Genomic DNA, 18,453 nt, shown 5'->3' with positions numbered 1-18,453 from the left:
ATAGGAAGTCTGCTGTGTTTATGTGCCTTGCGGGCGACACGCGCAGTTGGTTCTGTTTCAGTGAGCAGGGCTTATGTCTGTGTTCAGCAATTCAATCAACTAAATATCGAAAGAATATACTAATCAATCAACGAAATATCAAAAGAGGTTTGGCATTTGTACTCTGGCTGGATGCCAAACTTCTTTTCGTTGTACTGTGCCGTATAATGACAATACATTTTAATCGAATTGTAATTACATAATTGAGAGCAAGTAATTATTTGTTAAATTGTAATCAAGAAAATATGGTGAAGACTTCTTGTTTAGTGGATTGGCCTTCAAAATAAAGGTAATAAAGTATGTATATTTTTATTTTTATTTTTTTATCACATTTTTAATTTTTTTACATGAAACATAAAACATGACAACACACAATATAATAATAATAATACTGCACTAGACCAACTCACTAAACATAAACTCTCGTTTCAACTCATTTGCGCTGACTTGGCACCTAGGCAACCATATTTTCCCACCCTTGTGTGTGTATATATATATACATATACATATGGTACTTACCAAATCTGGCGTAGACATCAGTAACAGCCTGGTTCATGGCCATGTCTATCAAGCCTCTGCCCAGACAGAAGTGAGGGAACACTAGCAGGCCTTTCTTCAGCCACTCGTTAAACATCAGGAGAGACTGATGAAGAGGAACACACACACACGCACACGCACACACACACACACACACACACACACACACACACACACACACACACACACACACACACACACACACACACACACACACACACACACACACACACAACACAAATACACATCAATCATACAACTATGGCATTAGTTGATCACCCTAATATGTTTAGTGTGAGACAGACCAACTGAGGAAGACTACGGTCAAATGTCAATTCTAACCCAAAAACATCTAAAACCCTAAAACATCTGTGTTTTTCTCAGCAACTTCATTCCGCCCCGGATCTCAGCAGGTATCGCCCCCGCACCACTATCCATACAGGGAGAATCAGAATGTGCCTGCCGTGATCACCCTGTAATCTCGCACAGAGTGCTATTGATCTGTGAACGTGCGCGAGGCGGCAAGGACACTCTTAATCACGTCGACGCGAGACCGATCCCAGAGCCGCTCCGCTGGCAGTGAATCGAAGAGGAGCGCGGCGTGGACCCGGAGACGGCCCCCCGCGGTGATTCTACGGGACTTCTGCGCGTTCCCATTCATACCGGCATAAACAAGTCTCACCACGCCATGAATAATTCAGCTCAACTATTTAATTTGTGCACTTGTGTACTTGGCTTTGACTTGTTTAATGTAGTGAAATTGTGTGGTTTGTTTTGGTATTTTTGTATTTGGGCTTCAGAGTAGCTATACTGTTTCTGCCAGACAATTGCCCACCATACCCCACCCCCACCCCCTATCCCCAGAGGTCCACAATGGAAATAAGCCTTTTGGCTTTATTGTGTTTTTAACCTCGATGATTTTTTAAATGTATGTATTCCTGCTGGGCAGTTTTATATGTATCTTTTATGAATTATCAAATAAATGCTATCAATCAATTATTAACGTTTTAGAGCCTTCCTGCTTAACTTTTTTTGCTTCGTGGACGAGATCTGTTCACACTTAGGCGGTCGATTACTAGTTAACAGCATCAGGTCAATACAACGTTTTTTTCTCAATCATAAGGGGAGCTGGAGCCAAAGAGATAGTTTCTCATTCAGATGAAGGAGTGAGAAATAGTTAGTTTCTCATTCAGATGAAGGAGTGGTAAAGAGTTAGTTTCATACGGGTCAGTGGTAGTCTAGATTAGAAGTTAGTTTCTTATTCATACAGGCTTAGAAGTTAGTTTCCTCCTTCGAGAAGCTTTGTGGTCCAGGGCTTGAACTTTCCATAAAAGTGTCCATATATACATCTATTTAGTTAGATCCAACACTGTCTGAATGTACAGTATCTAACCAGCTAACTACTAGCAGACAACCAGACAACTACTAGCAGAGCGTATTTCCTCGAGGCGATGTCACGTGCCACTCTCAGCCAATAGAGTGACTACTTCGGGCACTAGACCAAGCGCCCTCGGATATCGTATTTGATTGTGTTATGTTGTACGTACATATTTATTTACACGTACGTATGTATTTGCCCTGTGAGTTGTGCACGGACCGTGGAGCTGAGATCGAGCGCCCATGAAAAGGGGTTGGAGGGGGCTAGGCCGCTAGGGGCCGGGGGGCGTGAATACTTTCCTTTCTTCTTCTTCTTTTAACCAGGGGGGGGGGGGGCGGCGGTCTAGCGCCCACTATGGACCAACCGCCGCAGGGGTAGGCAACCCTAGGCACGTGTGCCTGCATAGGCACGCGGGGGCATTTGCATAGGCACAGGGGGCAGCAGTAAAAAAGAAGAAAAAAAAATATATATATAATTTTATTTTTTTTGCTTTGAAATATTATAGTGAAATATTTTGCACTGTTGTCGCATTTATCTTGTTGAAATCCTCCCACAGGTTCTTTTTACTACCACATATTTAATTGAGACCCTTTATTTGTTTATTATTTCAATTTAGCTGGAAATACATTGCTACATCATTCAGTAACATTTGCAGAGCCTTATAACAAAAACATTATTACGGTGACCATTGTGACCAGTGGGATTAATCAACAAATTGTATTATTTATTTTTCTATTTCATTGAACATTGCACATGTTAAAAGCAATTTTTTTTACTCAAAATGTGAGTATTACCAAGTCAACTTGTGTTCTTATTAGGTTGAAATAATGTGGTTGTGTACTTATTTTTCTGTTAACTTATTATGGATTGAAAACTGAAAACCTTAATGCACAGTAACTGAACTCAATATTTTTAAGTTCTGGTAACTTATTATTATTTTTTTTTTAGTGTAGTCTTGCGATCAATCAAAACTTATTTACACGATATACCTCACATTCACCCTCCATTCACATCCTGGTGTTCTCCTGGTGTTCTCCATTAGGCCTGTAGGTGGAGCTATGACAGCACACGTACAGTACACACACCGATGGTGTGTGATGTGTCCAAAAATGAATGGGCAAATGTGAGTGAAATGGTCGCACTGTATGCAGCTGTTTGTCTGCATTGCATCCCCCCCCCCCCCCCAAACTCAGATTTAGGGTTGATACAACCATCATAATAATATTGTTAATAATAACAATAACAATAATGATGTAATAATGTAAAAATTATCATTAAAAATACCGGATTATGAGAAGAAAAGAATTACCATGCATGGAATATTGTTGAGGCACACTAGTTACAACTATATTTCAAACAGGCACTCCATGTCAAAAAGGTTGCTGACCCCTGGTCTAGAAGTTAGTTTCTTATTCATACAGGTCAGTGGTAGTCTAGAAGTTAGTTTCTTATTCATACAGGTCAGTGGTAGTCTAGATTAGTTTCTTATTCATACAGGTCAGTGGTAGTCTAGAAGTTAGTTTCTTATTCATACAGGTCAGTGGTAGTCTAGAAGTTAGTTTCTTATTCATACAGGTCAGTGGTAGTCTAGAAGTTAGTTAATATGGGGCAATGGATTGAATGATCTCTTAAGATCACAGTAAAACCATACAGACGTTCATCATTTACAGTTTTTTTTTAGCTATTTTTAGTCCTATTTTAGCTATTTTTATCCCTGTGTACTTGTCCATCTTGTTTTTAACAAATACTAATAAGTGTATGTTATGTATGTTATGTATAAACTGTTTTTTAATTGCTGTTTTTAAATTGCTGGTACGCTGTTTATGCTGTAAAGGACATCTTAATCTCCCCTCGGGGATAAATAAAGGTTTTCAATTCAATTCAATTCAATTCAATTCAATTAAATTAGTAGTTTCAAAAGCCTGCGAGAATTCCCGTCCATCATGGTGTGTTCCCGACAGCCCTACCAGATTGTTCTCGAACAGCTCCAGGATGAAGGTGATGGCGCTGCTGTTGATGCCGATGAAGAGGTTGATGCAGGACAGGGAGACGTAGGCCGTACTGGGGATGTTGAACAAGTAGGACATCGGATACATCAACGGCGTCACCGACCACCTGTGAGACGTGAAACTACGGGTCAATTCCGTGACGAGTCTATTGGAAACGAAGGTTATCCTATAACCCTAGTTATATGAATACTGGCTGAGCGTCTCGCTCTGCCATTATGAGATGTCATCTCCAGCACCTACTGTGTGCGTGAAAAATTACACATGCACCTCACTTGCACGTGACCACGCCTACTCCCGTGCGTGCCTCTACAAGACACAGGAAGTGGTCACGTCCACGCCCTTCCAAGTTTGAATTCCATACGTGAAAAACATCCAAGGGACCTCAGGGCGCTGAAGAGCAAGACGCTCAGCCAGTATTCATATAACTAGGGTTATAGGATAACCTTCGTTATATATTCATACTGGCCAATCGCGTCTAGCTCTGCCATTATGAGATCAAAAGGGGCAGAGCGGACGCGTGGCCACGTCAAATGCACCCCCTGAGGGCCCGTAAGCCCCTGCCAGGGAGGAGGGGAGTCAGTCGACTCCCGAAGGGGGGGAGGCAGTCAACTACAACCAATGTGCGAAAAAGGGAACCAGGCACCCCAGAACGCACAGTGCAAGCGGGACCACGTGTGACACAGCACTCTGCGGTCCACACCCACCTGCTAGCCCACCTGATGGCGGGATGCAGGAGAGGTCCCGGACCTCAGGACTGCCTGGGAGACAGAACCCTCAGTCATGTCCATGAGGTAAAACCTAACGAAAGGACCCTGGGAGGACCAGGAGGCTGTAGCGCAGATGTCCTCCACCGAGCCCCCCCCCCCCAACAGGGCAGCGGAGGCCGCAACTCCACGAGTGGAGTGTGCCCTGACGCCCGCGGGGGTAACCTGTGCAGCCAAAGTGTAGCAAAGGGCAATGCCCTCGCACAACCAATGTGACAGGCGTTGCTTGGACAGCGCCTTACCCGCACGAGAGCCACCGTAACAAACAAACAGTTGATCGGTAGCCCTGAGATCCTGTGTGCGACTAAGGTAAACCTTCAGTGCACGGACAGGACACAACTGGTGAAGGCTCGCCTCCAACTCACTAGCGTGAGGAGGAGGGTGAAACGCCTGAAGCACAATATCCCTGGAGCGATAAGAGCTCCGGATATTCTTTGGCACGAAGACCGGATTAGGCCTCAGAGTCGCAATGCTATCGGCCCGAATAGACAGGCACTCTGACCGCACCGAGAGAGCACACAGCTCACCCATGCGCTTAGCGGAGGTGATGGCCAAAAGGAATGCGGTCTTAAAGGACAGTCGATCCAATGGCGCCTGCTCAAGAGGCTCAAACGGGGCCTCCAACAACCGTCCCAGGACCAGTTGGAGGTCCCAACTCGGAGACAGAACGTTCCACAGGCTTGAGACGCCGTGCGCCAAGCAGGAAACGTCTCACGAGAGGGTGGCTGAACAGTGTTCTGCCCTCAAAGCCCACATGACAAGAAGATATAGCTGCGGCATACACCTTCACTGTCGAGGCCGACAGCCTATTCAGGATAGACTGGAGGAAGGAAAGAACCGAGTTCAGGGGACATGACACCGGGTCCAGGCCCCCAACCTCACACCACTCTTGAAACGTACGCCACTTCCCTGCGTAAACCACGGTAGTGGACGGAGCGTGCGCATTCTGGATGGTTTATGGTGTTAACCACAGTAGGGTTAAGACGCATCCCCTCCAGATTCACCCTTTCAGCAGCCAAACCATTAAAGGCTGCCCCAGAACAGGAGGCAGAAACAGAGTTCCGCGTGCCTGAGAGAGGGCCCGCAGTGACCACGGAACAGGCCACGGCGGGGCCACCAAGAGCTGAATCAGGGCCGGGAACCACACAGCTGTGCCCCGGTCCGGCGCGACCAGGATCAAAGTCCTGCGCTCCCGACGTACCCGCTCCAACAGCTGAGCTATCAGGTGTATGGGGGGAACGCGTACAGAATCCCGGGCGGCCACGGATACATCGAGAAGGCATCCACTCCCAGAGAGGGGTTGTCCTTCCGACCGACCGAGAACCACAAGGGGCACTGGTGGGACTGGCTGCTCGCAAACAGGTCCACCGCGGCCTCCCCGAATCGGTCCCAGACCTGTCTGACTATGTCTGGACGTAGTCCCCACTCGTCCGGGTGAGGACCGCCCCGCGACATCACATCTGCACCCACATTCTCCCTGTCGGGGATGTGGAGAGCCCTCAGGCTGCGCAGATTGAGAGATGCCCATAGCCAGAGTTCGACCGCCGCCCGGTGTAGCTGACGTCGTGCTGTCCGTCCTGATCAAAACATGCTCGCCCACCACAAGGTGGCCGAGCTTCTTGAAGACTAGAAGCACTGCCTTCAATTCCAACACATTGATATGTAGTGCAGACCGGGGAGCATGGTCTTGCCAGCTGCCCCCTACTGCGTCGGTCCGACACGTCGTCCCCCATCCCGTGAGGAAGGCGTCGGTGAAGACCGTGACGTGTGATAGCCTGCTGCCCATGGGGACCCCGCTGGTGAGGGCCCCAGGCCCCCCCCAGTGGTTGAGGTCCCCCAGTACTGACACGGGAACCTTGAGCTGCTTCCACTTGCCTCTCACAGGGTCTATTTTCGTACTGAAAAACCACCTCTGTATCCTCCTCATGAAGAGGAGGCCAAGAGGGACCACAGGTTGAGCAGATGCCATCATACCGAGCAGGCGCATCATGGACAGCGCCGTAACCGTCCTGCCAGGACGGAACCTCCCGAGTGCGCTGAGAATATCCTCTCGACGCTGCTCTGAGAGGGTTGCCCTCATAGACCTTGAGCTTAGAATCAAGCCCAAGTACTCCACCTGTTGACTGGGAAGAGGGGTACTCTTCTTCCAGTTCACAGCAAAACCCAGACTGGTGAGGAATTCCACCACCTGCCTGGTATGAGACCTGGCAATCTCCTCTGACCGGCTGAGGACCAGAATGTCGTCGAGGTAGAATAAAATGTGTATCCCCTGACGACGCAGAGGTCCCAGCGCGGTCTCCACGCACTTGGTGAATGTGCGACGAGCCAGAGAGTAGCCGAACGGCAGCCTCTGGTACTCGTACGCTATGCCCTGAAACAGGAAGCGTAGGTATCTCCTGTGAGGAGGGAAGATCGGGAGATGAAAATATGCATTCCTTCAGGTCTATGGAGGTGAACCAGTCTCCCACTCTGACAGCGCTTAACAGGTGTTTGCCGGTCAACATTCTGAACCTTCTCGCCACAATCAACCGATTGAATGCAGACAGGTCCAGTATGAGTCTGACACCTCCCGATTTCTTGGGCACCAGAAAATACCGGGAGTAAACGCCACTCATCGCGTCCTCCCTTGGGACCACGACGGCCTGCTTCGCCACCAGAGAACGAATCTCTTCGGCCAGGGCTGTCACTGCCGCGGACCCTGACAATAGAGTCTGTACCAAACCCGAAAACGAAGGGTGGGGGTGTGCAAACTGCAACACAAGCCCCGCCCTCAGCGTTCTCTCCATCCATGCCGACATATGGCACTTCTGTAACCATACGTGGTGATAATCCCAAAGCGCCCCCGCAGCCAACTGGCGCTGGTCCGCTAGGAATCGTAGATAGGTGGCCCGGTCCCTCCCGTTGTGCATTGCAAACCCTGGTCTCGCTAACCGCGCGAGCAGGGTGTCTCGCAGAGCCGGGATATCGCACCCTGACCCTACCAACGAGGCAATCGCACCCAAGGGGGGACCCCGACAGAAAGGGGCGGTCTGATACGGGGGGAGCGACCATCACCCCTTGTGAATGAGGCTCCTCCACTGAGCATTTTCTCGGCTTAGCTTGCTGGGGACAGCCTGCTCTGCAGCTGGACATGCATGGTGTGTGGTCCCCACGCTGCCCGATAGGGTGAGTCCCTACACACCGTAGCCCTGTAGTGATATTACTACCACCCAAATTATATGTGCCTGACTCACTACCGCTGGTAGGATTGGAAATCTGGACAGGGGAGGCACTAACGTAATACCCAGCTTGGCGAGGGCGGGGCTGGGGGAACCCGTGCTGTGACGTCCTGGGCCTAGGGTTCCCCCTCTGACAAATTTTTTTAGATACAGGGAACCCTGCTCCGTCGTCAGATACAACACCAAGCTCACCAAACACAGCCGCAGGACGTGTGGCGTGGGAGCCTCCTGACAGCACAGCATTCTCATAGACAGACCCAGGCCTAGCTAGCAACTGGGTGTCAGCCCCTGTCTCCATAAGAACTGATGCCACCCGCTTCTCTAAGCACGGCACACCTGTCCTGGGCCCTGTCGTCAGACCATCCACCCGTGTAAAGGGTAAATAAGCCTCAGCCAAACCCCCAACATTAGACACCGATTGACCGTCAGCAATGAAATGGTTAAGCGGAGGGAAAACTGGAGACAGTCCCGGCGGGACACATGGGAACGGCGCCCCAAAAACATTAGCATTAGCAGTAGCTGCACGCGCCAGGATAATTGGAAAAACATTCAACAACGAGTCATGTTGACCACATTCATCCAAATACCCAGCCCCCCGCACCAATACATCGCCCAGTCGTCTCACGAGACAACGAGTAGTATTGAATATGCTAGTACCAACGCCTGGCGTTGTCGGTCCTACCTGAGCGCGGCGTGGCTCGACTGCCAAACACCACGCGTAGTCCATCGGTCCACTGCCAAGAGACGAGGAAAGTTCAGTACAGGACCGACGTTCCGTCCGGACGTGCCAAGAAGGGTCCGGGGGCTGGCGAACCTCTGGCGAAAGTCCAACATTGCGTAATCTCTCCCTTTGCTTCATAACAATGTTCCACCTGGTTGAAGTGCATATAGCAGATCCACGGATGGGAAAAAAATAAGGAAGGGCGTGGACGTGACCACTTCCTGTGTCTTGTAGAGGCACGCACGGGAGTAGGCGTGGTCACGTGCAAGTGAGGTGCATGTGCAATTTTTCACACGCACAGTAGGTGCTGGAGATGATATCTCATAATGGCAGAGCAAGACGCGATTGGCCAGTATGAATATATAACTACAAACAGGGTATCTGCAGGTTTCAGCAAGTTACATTTAAGAAGTTTTAAGACCTTTTTAATACCACTTAGAGCAAAATTGAATACAAATTTCACGACCACACTAGCAAAAAATTATATATATATAATATATTTCACATTATTTCATCTCCCAAAAGCCAGGCTGCCCCCCCCCCTCCCTCCCCCCCAAAAAGAATGTTAACACCTATGCAAATAAAATCTAAGACTTTTTAATACCATTTAAGGCCTTAAATTGAGAATGATGAATGTAATACTTGAGGGTGGATGCCCAGTCTTACCCGTACAGCAGAAGCAGCGCTATGAGCGCCGGCAGGTTGGTGGGCGACGTGTAGCACTTTTTGTCAAAAGCCATGAAAATACCGACCACCATCGCGGTGCTGAGGGAATAGTTGAGCTAGGAGAGAGGTTCAATATTAACATTGCAACGGCGTATAGACAAATCCATCAATGTACAAACACACACTGTGTACTGTATATGTGACCAGGCACAGAGTCTAGGGTCTTCAAAATAAATATGTTTTACATGATGTGAAAGTACAGGTTCATACCTTCAAAATAAGCCATCACTTGTACAACTCGGGCAGATACTTGTCTATGTCTTATGAACCATGATGATAACACAATAGCCGGTTTTGAGCCACAGGCCTCAAAAGAACTGTAGCTGTTTCTGTTAACTGTGCATGCAGACTACTTTACCCAGAGATCATCTCGACTACATTGAAAACACTTAACACCTTCCAGACTGAGAGCAGCCGTAGTGGCTTCGTTATTATGATGTGATGCTGAGAGAGAGATCTCGTATTGTGAGAGATCTTATAACCCAACTACAGGATAAAGGAAAATAGAAAAGTAGTCAAGATTCAAGATTTTATTATCATTTAAAATAAAGTACAAAATAGAGCTGGCTCATATTATAACATATAAAACGAATCTGACTTGTATTAACAATAGCTCAGATTAATCATACCATAAAAGAGTTAAAAAAAAAAAAAGAAAAAAAAGAAAACCAAACACTATAAAAAAGATTTGCTCGTAGGTCAGGTTGTGGGGGTACTAGAGGCATGACCCCGAGTCGATCGGACCTTCCTACGCTGAGCTATGGTCACTTTTCCGCACCTACCCCCTACCAGTGAATACCTCATTGTTGTGGTTTTCCAGAGGTATTATGTGGTAGGTGTGCGAAAGTTACAAATACTGTATATTGCATATCTCTAATTATGTATGCATCCTGTATATTGTTTGTATGTACCTTGATGCACATTTAACATTAACATTACAACGGTGTATAGACAATTCCATCAATGTACAAAAACACACACTGTGTACTGTATATAGTATGAATACTGTATTGCATATCTCAAATTATGTATGAATCTTGTAAATTGTTTGTATGTGCCTTGATGCACATTGACGTCTTAGTGTTAAACTTCTGTAGGTCAGGTGACTTCTTGACCTGTAATTGTTGTCACATGACAGTACACCTGTGGGCATTTTAAGGGTGCCTTTCTAAGCCTTTCTAAGGGTACCTTTCTAAGCCTTTCTAAGGGTACCTTTCTAAGCCTTTCTAAGGGTACCTTTCTAAGCTCTTCTAAGCTTTTCTAAGGGAGCCATTTTAAGGGTGCCTTTCTAAGGGAGCCGTTGGGATGCCTTTCTAAGGGAGCCTTTTTAAGGGTGCCTTTCTAAGCCTTTCTAAGGGAGCTGTTTTAAGGGTGCCTTTCTTGACTTGGCATAGACAGGTTTCTTGTCAACAAATAATAATAATAATAATAAATAATAATAATAATAAATAATAATAATAATAATAATAATAATAATAATAATAATAATAATAATAATAATAATAATAATAATAATAATAATAATAATAATAATAATAATAATAATAATAATAATAATAATAATAATAATAATAATAATAAACTTTATTTGTATAGCACTTTTCATACAGAAGTTGCAGTTCAAAGTGGAACAGTTTAAATCCTTGTACCTGTTTGTCTAATGTTTGTCTAACGCTCACCTGAGCATTCTGCCCCCTGATTGCACGTCATGTCTGATATGATGTTGCAGGGAGACCCGTCTATTGGTCTGATGAAGAGCAATGCGCTAGAAACATGACCTTTATTTGGGGGGGGGGGGGGGGGGGATTGCATGGGGAGCTTCCAGTGTATGGACTCTACCACCTGCCTACCCTGCCTATAGACTCCCCCTCCCATCACCTACCATGTCCCAGAAGAAGTTGGCCACCCAGTAGATAAGGGGGCTGACTCCGCTGACAAACTGCAGGTGTTTGGCCTTGGTCACGCGCTCCTGGATGAGATAGAGGACGAAGCTGGCGGGGATGAAGGACATGGCGAAGATGACGCAGATAGCCACCACCGCATCCACCGAGGTTTTCAGCCTTGTGGAAGAGAGGAGGTTGGTTTAGATTAAGTCAATGATAGCAAGAGCCCATGTATTGTATTTATTATTTTTATGTCTTTTAATCTTTTAATCTACTTTCATTCTGATTCATTATTGCTATTATTATTTCTGTTATTGTCCTGTGATTTATCGTTGATTATTACTGTTATTGTATTGTTTGTCTTGTTTCATGTAAAAAAAAAAGGGAAAATAAAAAACATTTGTTAAAAAAAAAGATTAAGCCAATGATAAAATTCTGGCCAAGCAGCTCGGTTTTACTCTGCACTATGATTCATAGATTCAACTGGGCCTGTTGGCAACCTTCTCAAAGTTACTAATTTTATTATTTGGGGGAAATGATTTTCCAGGACACTATCGGAAACACGAAAGTGTTTAACCTCTTAAGCCCTAGCCATATTTTATGAGAATTCACCTAAAAGTACATACCCAAGATTGCTCCACTTCTACAAGGACAATTAGCATGTTCTTGGTATCTAGGGACATCTATGGACCTCAGGGAATGTATTCCCTGTGTCAGAAATATTGTGTCTGTTACTATGCTTGAGTAAATTGTAATGAACCAAAGGAGAATATCAATTATTATTATTATTTATTTTTTTTTCATCTGAAAAAAACAGTGAATAACGGTGAATAACAACACCATGCTAACATTGAAAAACTGAGCTCATTCAGCACCTGTCAAGTGTACAAAAAATCTAAGCAAATGAATAAAGTGCAGATGATTTACAGGGGGTTTTGTACATACAGTACTGAATTTTGCCATCCGGACACATGCAATTTGAAATATGAATATAGAATATAGAATATCAGGCCTATAAATTACCTTATTATGGCCACACATCTGGCCAAACATAGTCATAGATCTATGGATAGGGCCAAATGTCCTCTTTCCAAAAAGTTTAATCTGGATTTTGTACCACCAGGCACCCGTTACAGGGCAGCAAAGCCTGTGAATGAAATCTACTGTAAGTACAGTTACTTTTGTATAATGTCCATAGCTCCTCCCTTTTTCACCAGATTGTGAAGTTTTTTTTTTGACGTTCACAGAAAGGTAAAGAAACAATATAAGTTGTATTTTATTGCAATAACAATCAGGTCTGTTTGACCCATGAGATATAATAACACTAAAAATCATTGGTAAACAAAAGTAGTGCTGAAAACATTAATTAATACAGACTGTATTGATCTATTTATGACGTGAAATAAATCTCGCCCTGATACCAGGCCGATCAGGCTTAATGGGTTAAGAATGTACTCAATCTCATGCTTTACGTTACTCATGCTTTACGTTACTACGGGGCGACAGTGGCTCAGGAGGTAGAGAAGTCGTCTGGTAATCTGGAGGTTTCCACTTCGATTCCCGCTCCTTCCGGGCAGTGTGTCACAGTGTCCTTGAGCAAGACACTTAACCCCTAACTGCTCCTGGTGAGCAGGTTGGCACCTTGCATGGTTGCCTCCACTGTCGGTGTGAATGTGTGTGATAAAAGCGCTATATACAGTAAATGCACCATTTACTAGGGCTAGTTACAAACATCACGTCGGTCTGAAAGAAGATTCAAGCATCGGAAATGCACAAGGACTGCTGTTTTCTGTTGCGGATGGTTAAACCTTTTGTTTGCATGTTGTGTGGATTAAAGCTTTTTTGTATCAAGACCCTGTGTGCTGCTGTCATAATCACAGCACGGGCCTACTTCACTCCCCCTCCTTTTCCCCTCACGTCCTCCACACGCTCCTCTTCATCCCCCTCTCTATCCACTGCGCACTCCTCATCATCCTCTCTTTCTTCAGTCACCCCTTCCTTCACCCTCATTCACCCAGCTGTATTCCATCCCCCTAATTCACACACAGGCAAACACCCCACTCTCCCCAGCTGCACCCTATCCTCCCCTGATGAGGGGACTATATCTGCACCTCGACGTTGACCAGAAGCTGTCGTGGTATTAATTACCACTGCCAAGGTACGACGTCTCTGCCACAAGCTCTACTGCTAGATACCCTCCGTGTATTGGCTTACTCTAACCCGTTTCTCTCCTGTGCCCCAAAGGACTGCCGTCCCTGTCTGGACGTCACCTGTTCCCGAAGAGGAACGCCTATTCTCCCGCTGCCACCCAGCAGCTCCAGCGTCCCTGTCTGGACGTCACCTGTTCCCGAAGAGGAACGCCTATTCTCCCGCTGCCACCCAGCAGCTCCAGCGTCCCTGTCTGGACGTCACCTGTTCCCGAAGAGGAACACCTATTCACCCGCTGCCACCCAGCAGCTCCCCCGACAAGCACCAGGACTGCTTGCTCGCTCACTGCCGCCGTGGCAGCCACAGGACAAAACATTAACCCCGTTCTATTTCCCCCCAATTCCTGTGTTGCTCAATTTCCATTAAACACCCTTGAAACCGCTCCTTTCTCCTCTCGTGTATTCAGCAATTGGGCTGTGCTCCAGACTCCAGTTCTCACAGTATACCACGACCAAGATGACAGCACCAGCTGTACACGAGACCGAGGAATGGAAGAAGTTTCAGAAGCAGTCTGTGAGTATCATTAACGGCCAGACCGCCCGGGTAGACCAACTCGCCCACTCCCTAGACGCCGTCACGGCACAGCTGGCCGCTCTCGCCCTCGACTCCGTTGAGCGAGAAAAACAGTATCTACTTGTCGAGGCACACTTGGCACAGCAGGGCTCATCAGCCGCTACCCCCGCTGCACCAAGCCCCCCGCATAGGGAACCCCCTGTCCCCGCACCAGAAAGTTATGACGGAAGCGTCTCCAAATGCCGTGCGTATTTATTCCAGTGCTCGTTAGTGTTCGAACAACAACCCCACACGTTTCACAGCGATAGGTCTAGAGTGGCTTACCTGTCGGTGCTGCTCACAGGCGCGGCGTTGAGATGGGCCACCGCTCTCCACTTCAACAATTCCTTCCTCTGCAATTCGTACTCACAATACGTCGACGACATGCGTAAGGTGTTTGACCACCCTCCAGATGACTCAGAGGGGGCCTCCGGCTTGTTTTCTATCCGCCAGGGAAGCCGCAGCGTAAGCGAATACGCTATCGATTTCCACATCCTCGCCGCCGGCTCCGACTGGGGGGACACACCGTTGCGAGGCGCCTTTCGCCAGGGCTTGAACGACGCTATTAAAGACGAGCTTGCGTCCAAAGAAAGACCCACCTCCCTGGGCGAATTAATCCATTTGGCCAGGGAACTGGACCTGCGTCTTCGGGAACGTCGTCGAGAGAAAGCTAGCACCACTCGTCCGCCTGTACCCGGTCCGCCTCGTCGTGCTGCCCGCGCCGAAGAAAATAGGTCCTCCGAGCCCATGGATCTCGACCGCTCACGTCTCCCTCCCAGCGAACGCCGACACAGGCTCGCTACTGGAGCATGCCTGTACTGCGGTCAAACGGGTCACTCGGTTGCCTCTTGATCGCTTCACCCAAACGACGGGGCTCGACAGTAGCGCTGGGCGTCTGTTCGAGTTTAGATATCGCTCCCAGCTCTGGCCCAAACATGCTATTCCGCGCCACGCTGTGTCTGAATAACCAAACACTCCCGTTATCTGCCCTGGTTGACTCAGGGGCCGACGAGAACCTCATCGACGCCGGAGTAGTCTCCCGTTACAACATCGCTACTGACGCCCTGCCGATACCCCGCGACGCCCGGGGGTTAAACGGGAAACTACTCACGCGGATTACTCGCCACACCGTACCCCTTCGCCTTCTGCTATCCGGGAATCACAGCAAGAGTATTCGGTTTCACGTTACCAACTCTCCCCACAATCCCATTGTCCTTGGCATGCCTTGGCTCAAGTTACACAATCCCGTTATCAATTGGCCTACCGGCCTGGTGACCAGCTGGAGCGCCCACTGTCACGTTGCTTGTCTACAGTCGGCTCGGCCGCCACTAGAGGGCGCCGGTTCGTACCCCCCCAAAGAGAACATAGATCTGTCTGCTATTCCGCCGGCCTACCACGATTTGAAGGCAGTTTTCAGCAAACAACAGGCTCTCTCCCTGCCTCCCCATCGCCAATACGACTGCGCCATTGATTTACTCCCCGGGGCGCCACTCCCCGCTAGTCGCCAGTTCAACCTCTCGCGCCCAGAGAGAGAATCAATGGAGAAGTACGTTCACGAATCCCTGGCCTCGGGCATAATCACCCCCTCTTCTTCTCCTGTCGGCGCAGGATTCTTCTTCGTTTCCAAGAAGGATCGTTCCCTTCGCCCCTGTATCGATTACCGGGGTCTCAACAACATCACGGTAAAGAACAAATACCCCCTACCTTTAATCGACTCTGCTTTTGAGCCCCTGCAAGGTGCCACCATCTTCACAAAACTGGACCTCAGGAACGCCTACCACCTTGTCCGCATGCGGGAAGGAGACGAGTGGAAGACGGCCTTCAAGACACCACTCGGCCACTTCGAGTACAAGGTAATGCCTTTCGGTCTGACCAACGCCCCTGCTGTCTTCCAGGCCCTCGTCAATGACGTTCTCCGTGACGTACTCCACCGCTCCGTATTCGTCTACCTAGATGACATCCTGATCTTCTCCCGCTCCATGGAGGAGCATGTCCAGCACGTCCGCCGGGGTCCTCCAGCGTCTTCTAGAGAACAAGCTGTTTGTCAAGGCGGAGAAGTGTGAGTTCCACGTCTCCTCCATCGGCTTCCTTGGCTACATCATAGAGGGCAGCAAGATCCGTGCGGACCCCGAGAAGATCAGAGCGGTGTCCGACTGGCCCCGTCCCACCAACGTTAAACAGCTCCAACGCTTCCTGGGATTCGCCAACTTTTATCGGCGCTTCATCAGGGACTACAGCCTGGTCGCGGCGCCTCTCACCCAACTCACCTCGCCTTCCGTGCCCTTCGTCTGGTCCGACGCAGTGGACTCCGCCTTCGCCGAGCTGCGCCGGCGCTTCACCACCGCTCCCATCCTCGTCCAGCCGGACACGTCCCGCCAGTTTGTGGTGGAGGTGGACACCTCCTGCACTGGAGTAGGGGCGGTTCTTTCCCAGCGCTCCGCCACCGACCAGAAGCTGCACCCCTGCGCCTTTTTCTCACGCCGCTTAACCCCAGCCGAGGTCAACTACGACATCGGGAACCTGGAGCTCCTGGCGGTCAAGCTAGCCCTGGAGGAATGGAGGCACTGGCTGGAGGGATCGGAGATCCCCTTCCTGGTTTGGACGGACCACAAGAACCTCGCCTACGTCTCAACGGCCAAGCGCCTGAACTCTCGCCAGGCTCGCTGGGCGCTGTTCTTCGCTAGGTTTAACTTCACCCTGACCTACCGGCCTGGTTCCAAGAACACCAAGCCAGACGCCCTCTCCCGGCAGTTCGTCCCTGAGGAGGGGTCCACACACCCCGACACCATCCTTTCCACCTCCTGTCTGGTGGCCACCGCCACCTGGGAGATCCAGTCCGTCGTCAGGGAGGCACAGCGTGCCCAGCCGGACCCAGGTAACGGTCCACCTAACCGGCTTTTTGTCCCTGACCTCGTCCGCTCCCAGGTGCTCGAGTGGGTTCACGCTTCCCGGTTCGCGTGCCACCCGGGGATCGACCGGACACTATCTCTGCTGAAGAGGCACTTCTGGTGGGTCACCATGAGAGAGGACACCCGCGCTTTCGTCCTGGCGTGCACCGTGTGTGCTCGTGCGAAGGCCTCCCACCGACCGTTTCTCAAAGGCTGTGCACTTCGTTGCTCTCCCCAAACTCCCCTCTGCTGCAGAGACTGCTGACCTGATGGTACTCCACGTCTTCCGGCTCCATGGGATCCCGGCTGACATCGTCTCCGACAGAGGCCCTCAGTTCATATCCCAGGTCTGGAGGGCTTTCTGTCGGGCTCTGGGGGCCACGGTCAGCCTCTCCTCCGGGTTCCACCCTCAGACCAACGGCCAGTCGGAGCGGGCCAACCAGGACCTGGGATCCGCACTCCGCTGCGTGACAGCCCGGGACCCCTCCGGCTGGAGCGCCTTCCTGCCGTGGGTGGAATACGCCCACAATTCCCTCTCTTTGGCGGCCACAGGTCAGTCCCCCTTTGAGTCATCTTTGGGCTACCAACCCCCGCTGTTCCCTGCCCAGGAAGAGGAGATCGCCGTACCGTCGGTGCAGGACCATCTCCGTCGCTGCAGGATGATCTGGGAGGAGACGAGGGCTGCGCTGCTCCGGACTGCGGACCAGAACCGGCGCTTCGCCGACCGCCACCGGACCCCGGCTCCCGCCTATGTACCAGGTCAGATGGTATGGCTCTCGTCTCGGGACCTGCCTCTCAAATCCGTCTCACGAAAGCTAACCCCCCGTTTCGTGGGGCCCTACAAGATCCTGTCCCTCATTAATCCCTCTGTTGTCAAGCTCCAGCTCCCCCCCCCATATGCGCATTCACCCTTCCTTCCATGTCTCCCAGCTCAAACCGGTGGCTTCCAGTCCTCTGTCTCCCCCTGCTCCAGAGCCCCCTCCTCCGCTGGTGATAGACGACCACCCGGCCTACGTGGTCCGGGAGTTGCTGGGCGTGCAGCGACGCGGCCGCGGCTTCCAGTACCTGGTCGACTGGGAGGGCTACGGCCCGGAGGAGCGGAGCTGGATCTCCCGGCCAATGATCCTGGACCCAACTCTCGTCCAGGACTTTCATCTGGCTCACCCTGACAGGCCTGGGCCGCCGGGAGGCGCCCGTCGAGGGGGGGGGGGGGGGGGGTCATAATCACAGCACGGGCCTACTTCACTCCCCCTCCTTTTCCCCTCACGTCCTCCACACGCTCCTCTTCATCCCCCTCTCTATCCACTGCGCACTCCTCATCATCCTCTCTTTCTTCAGTCACCCCTTCCTTCACCCTCATTCACCCAGCTGTATTCCATCCCCCTAATTCACACACGGGCAAACACCCCACTCTCCCCAGCTGCACCCTATCCTCCCCTGATGAGGGGACTATATCTGCACCTCGACGCTGACCAGAAGCTGTCGTGGTATTACCACTGCCCAGGTACGACGTCTCTGCCACAAGCTCTA

At 49.7% G+C, this 18,453-nt stretch overlaps 1 protein-coding gene across 1 annotated transcript in view; it reads right to left on the bottom strand.

Moving 5' to 3' along the window:
• LOC311239311 (retinal-specific phospholipid-transporting ATPase ABCA4-like) overlaps window positions 1-18,453 on the bottom strand; it is a gene marked incomplete at its 5' end in the record, with an annotated part of 134,775 nt that overhangs the window by 37,249 nt on the left and 79,073 nt on the right. The window contains 4 exon segments of the mRNA XM_084327617.1: window positions 559-682; window positions 3,922-4,069; window positions 9,333-9,448; window positions 11,275-11,452. Of these exon segments, the coding sequence (XP_084183743.1) occupies window positions 559-682; window positions 3,922-4,069; window positions 9,333-9,448; window positions 11,275-11,452 (566 nt within the window).

The sequence above is a fragment of the Notolepis coatsorum genome (genome assembly GCF_963971535.1).
Source record: "Notolepis coatsorum genome assembly, chromosome: 13".
NCBI lineage: Eukaryota > Metazoa > Chordata > Actinopteri > Aulopiformes > Paralepididae > Notolepis > Notolepis coatsorum.
Note: the sequence above shows the minus strand (reverse complement) of the source record. Positions and strands in the feature narration are given on the sequence as shown.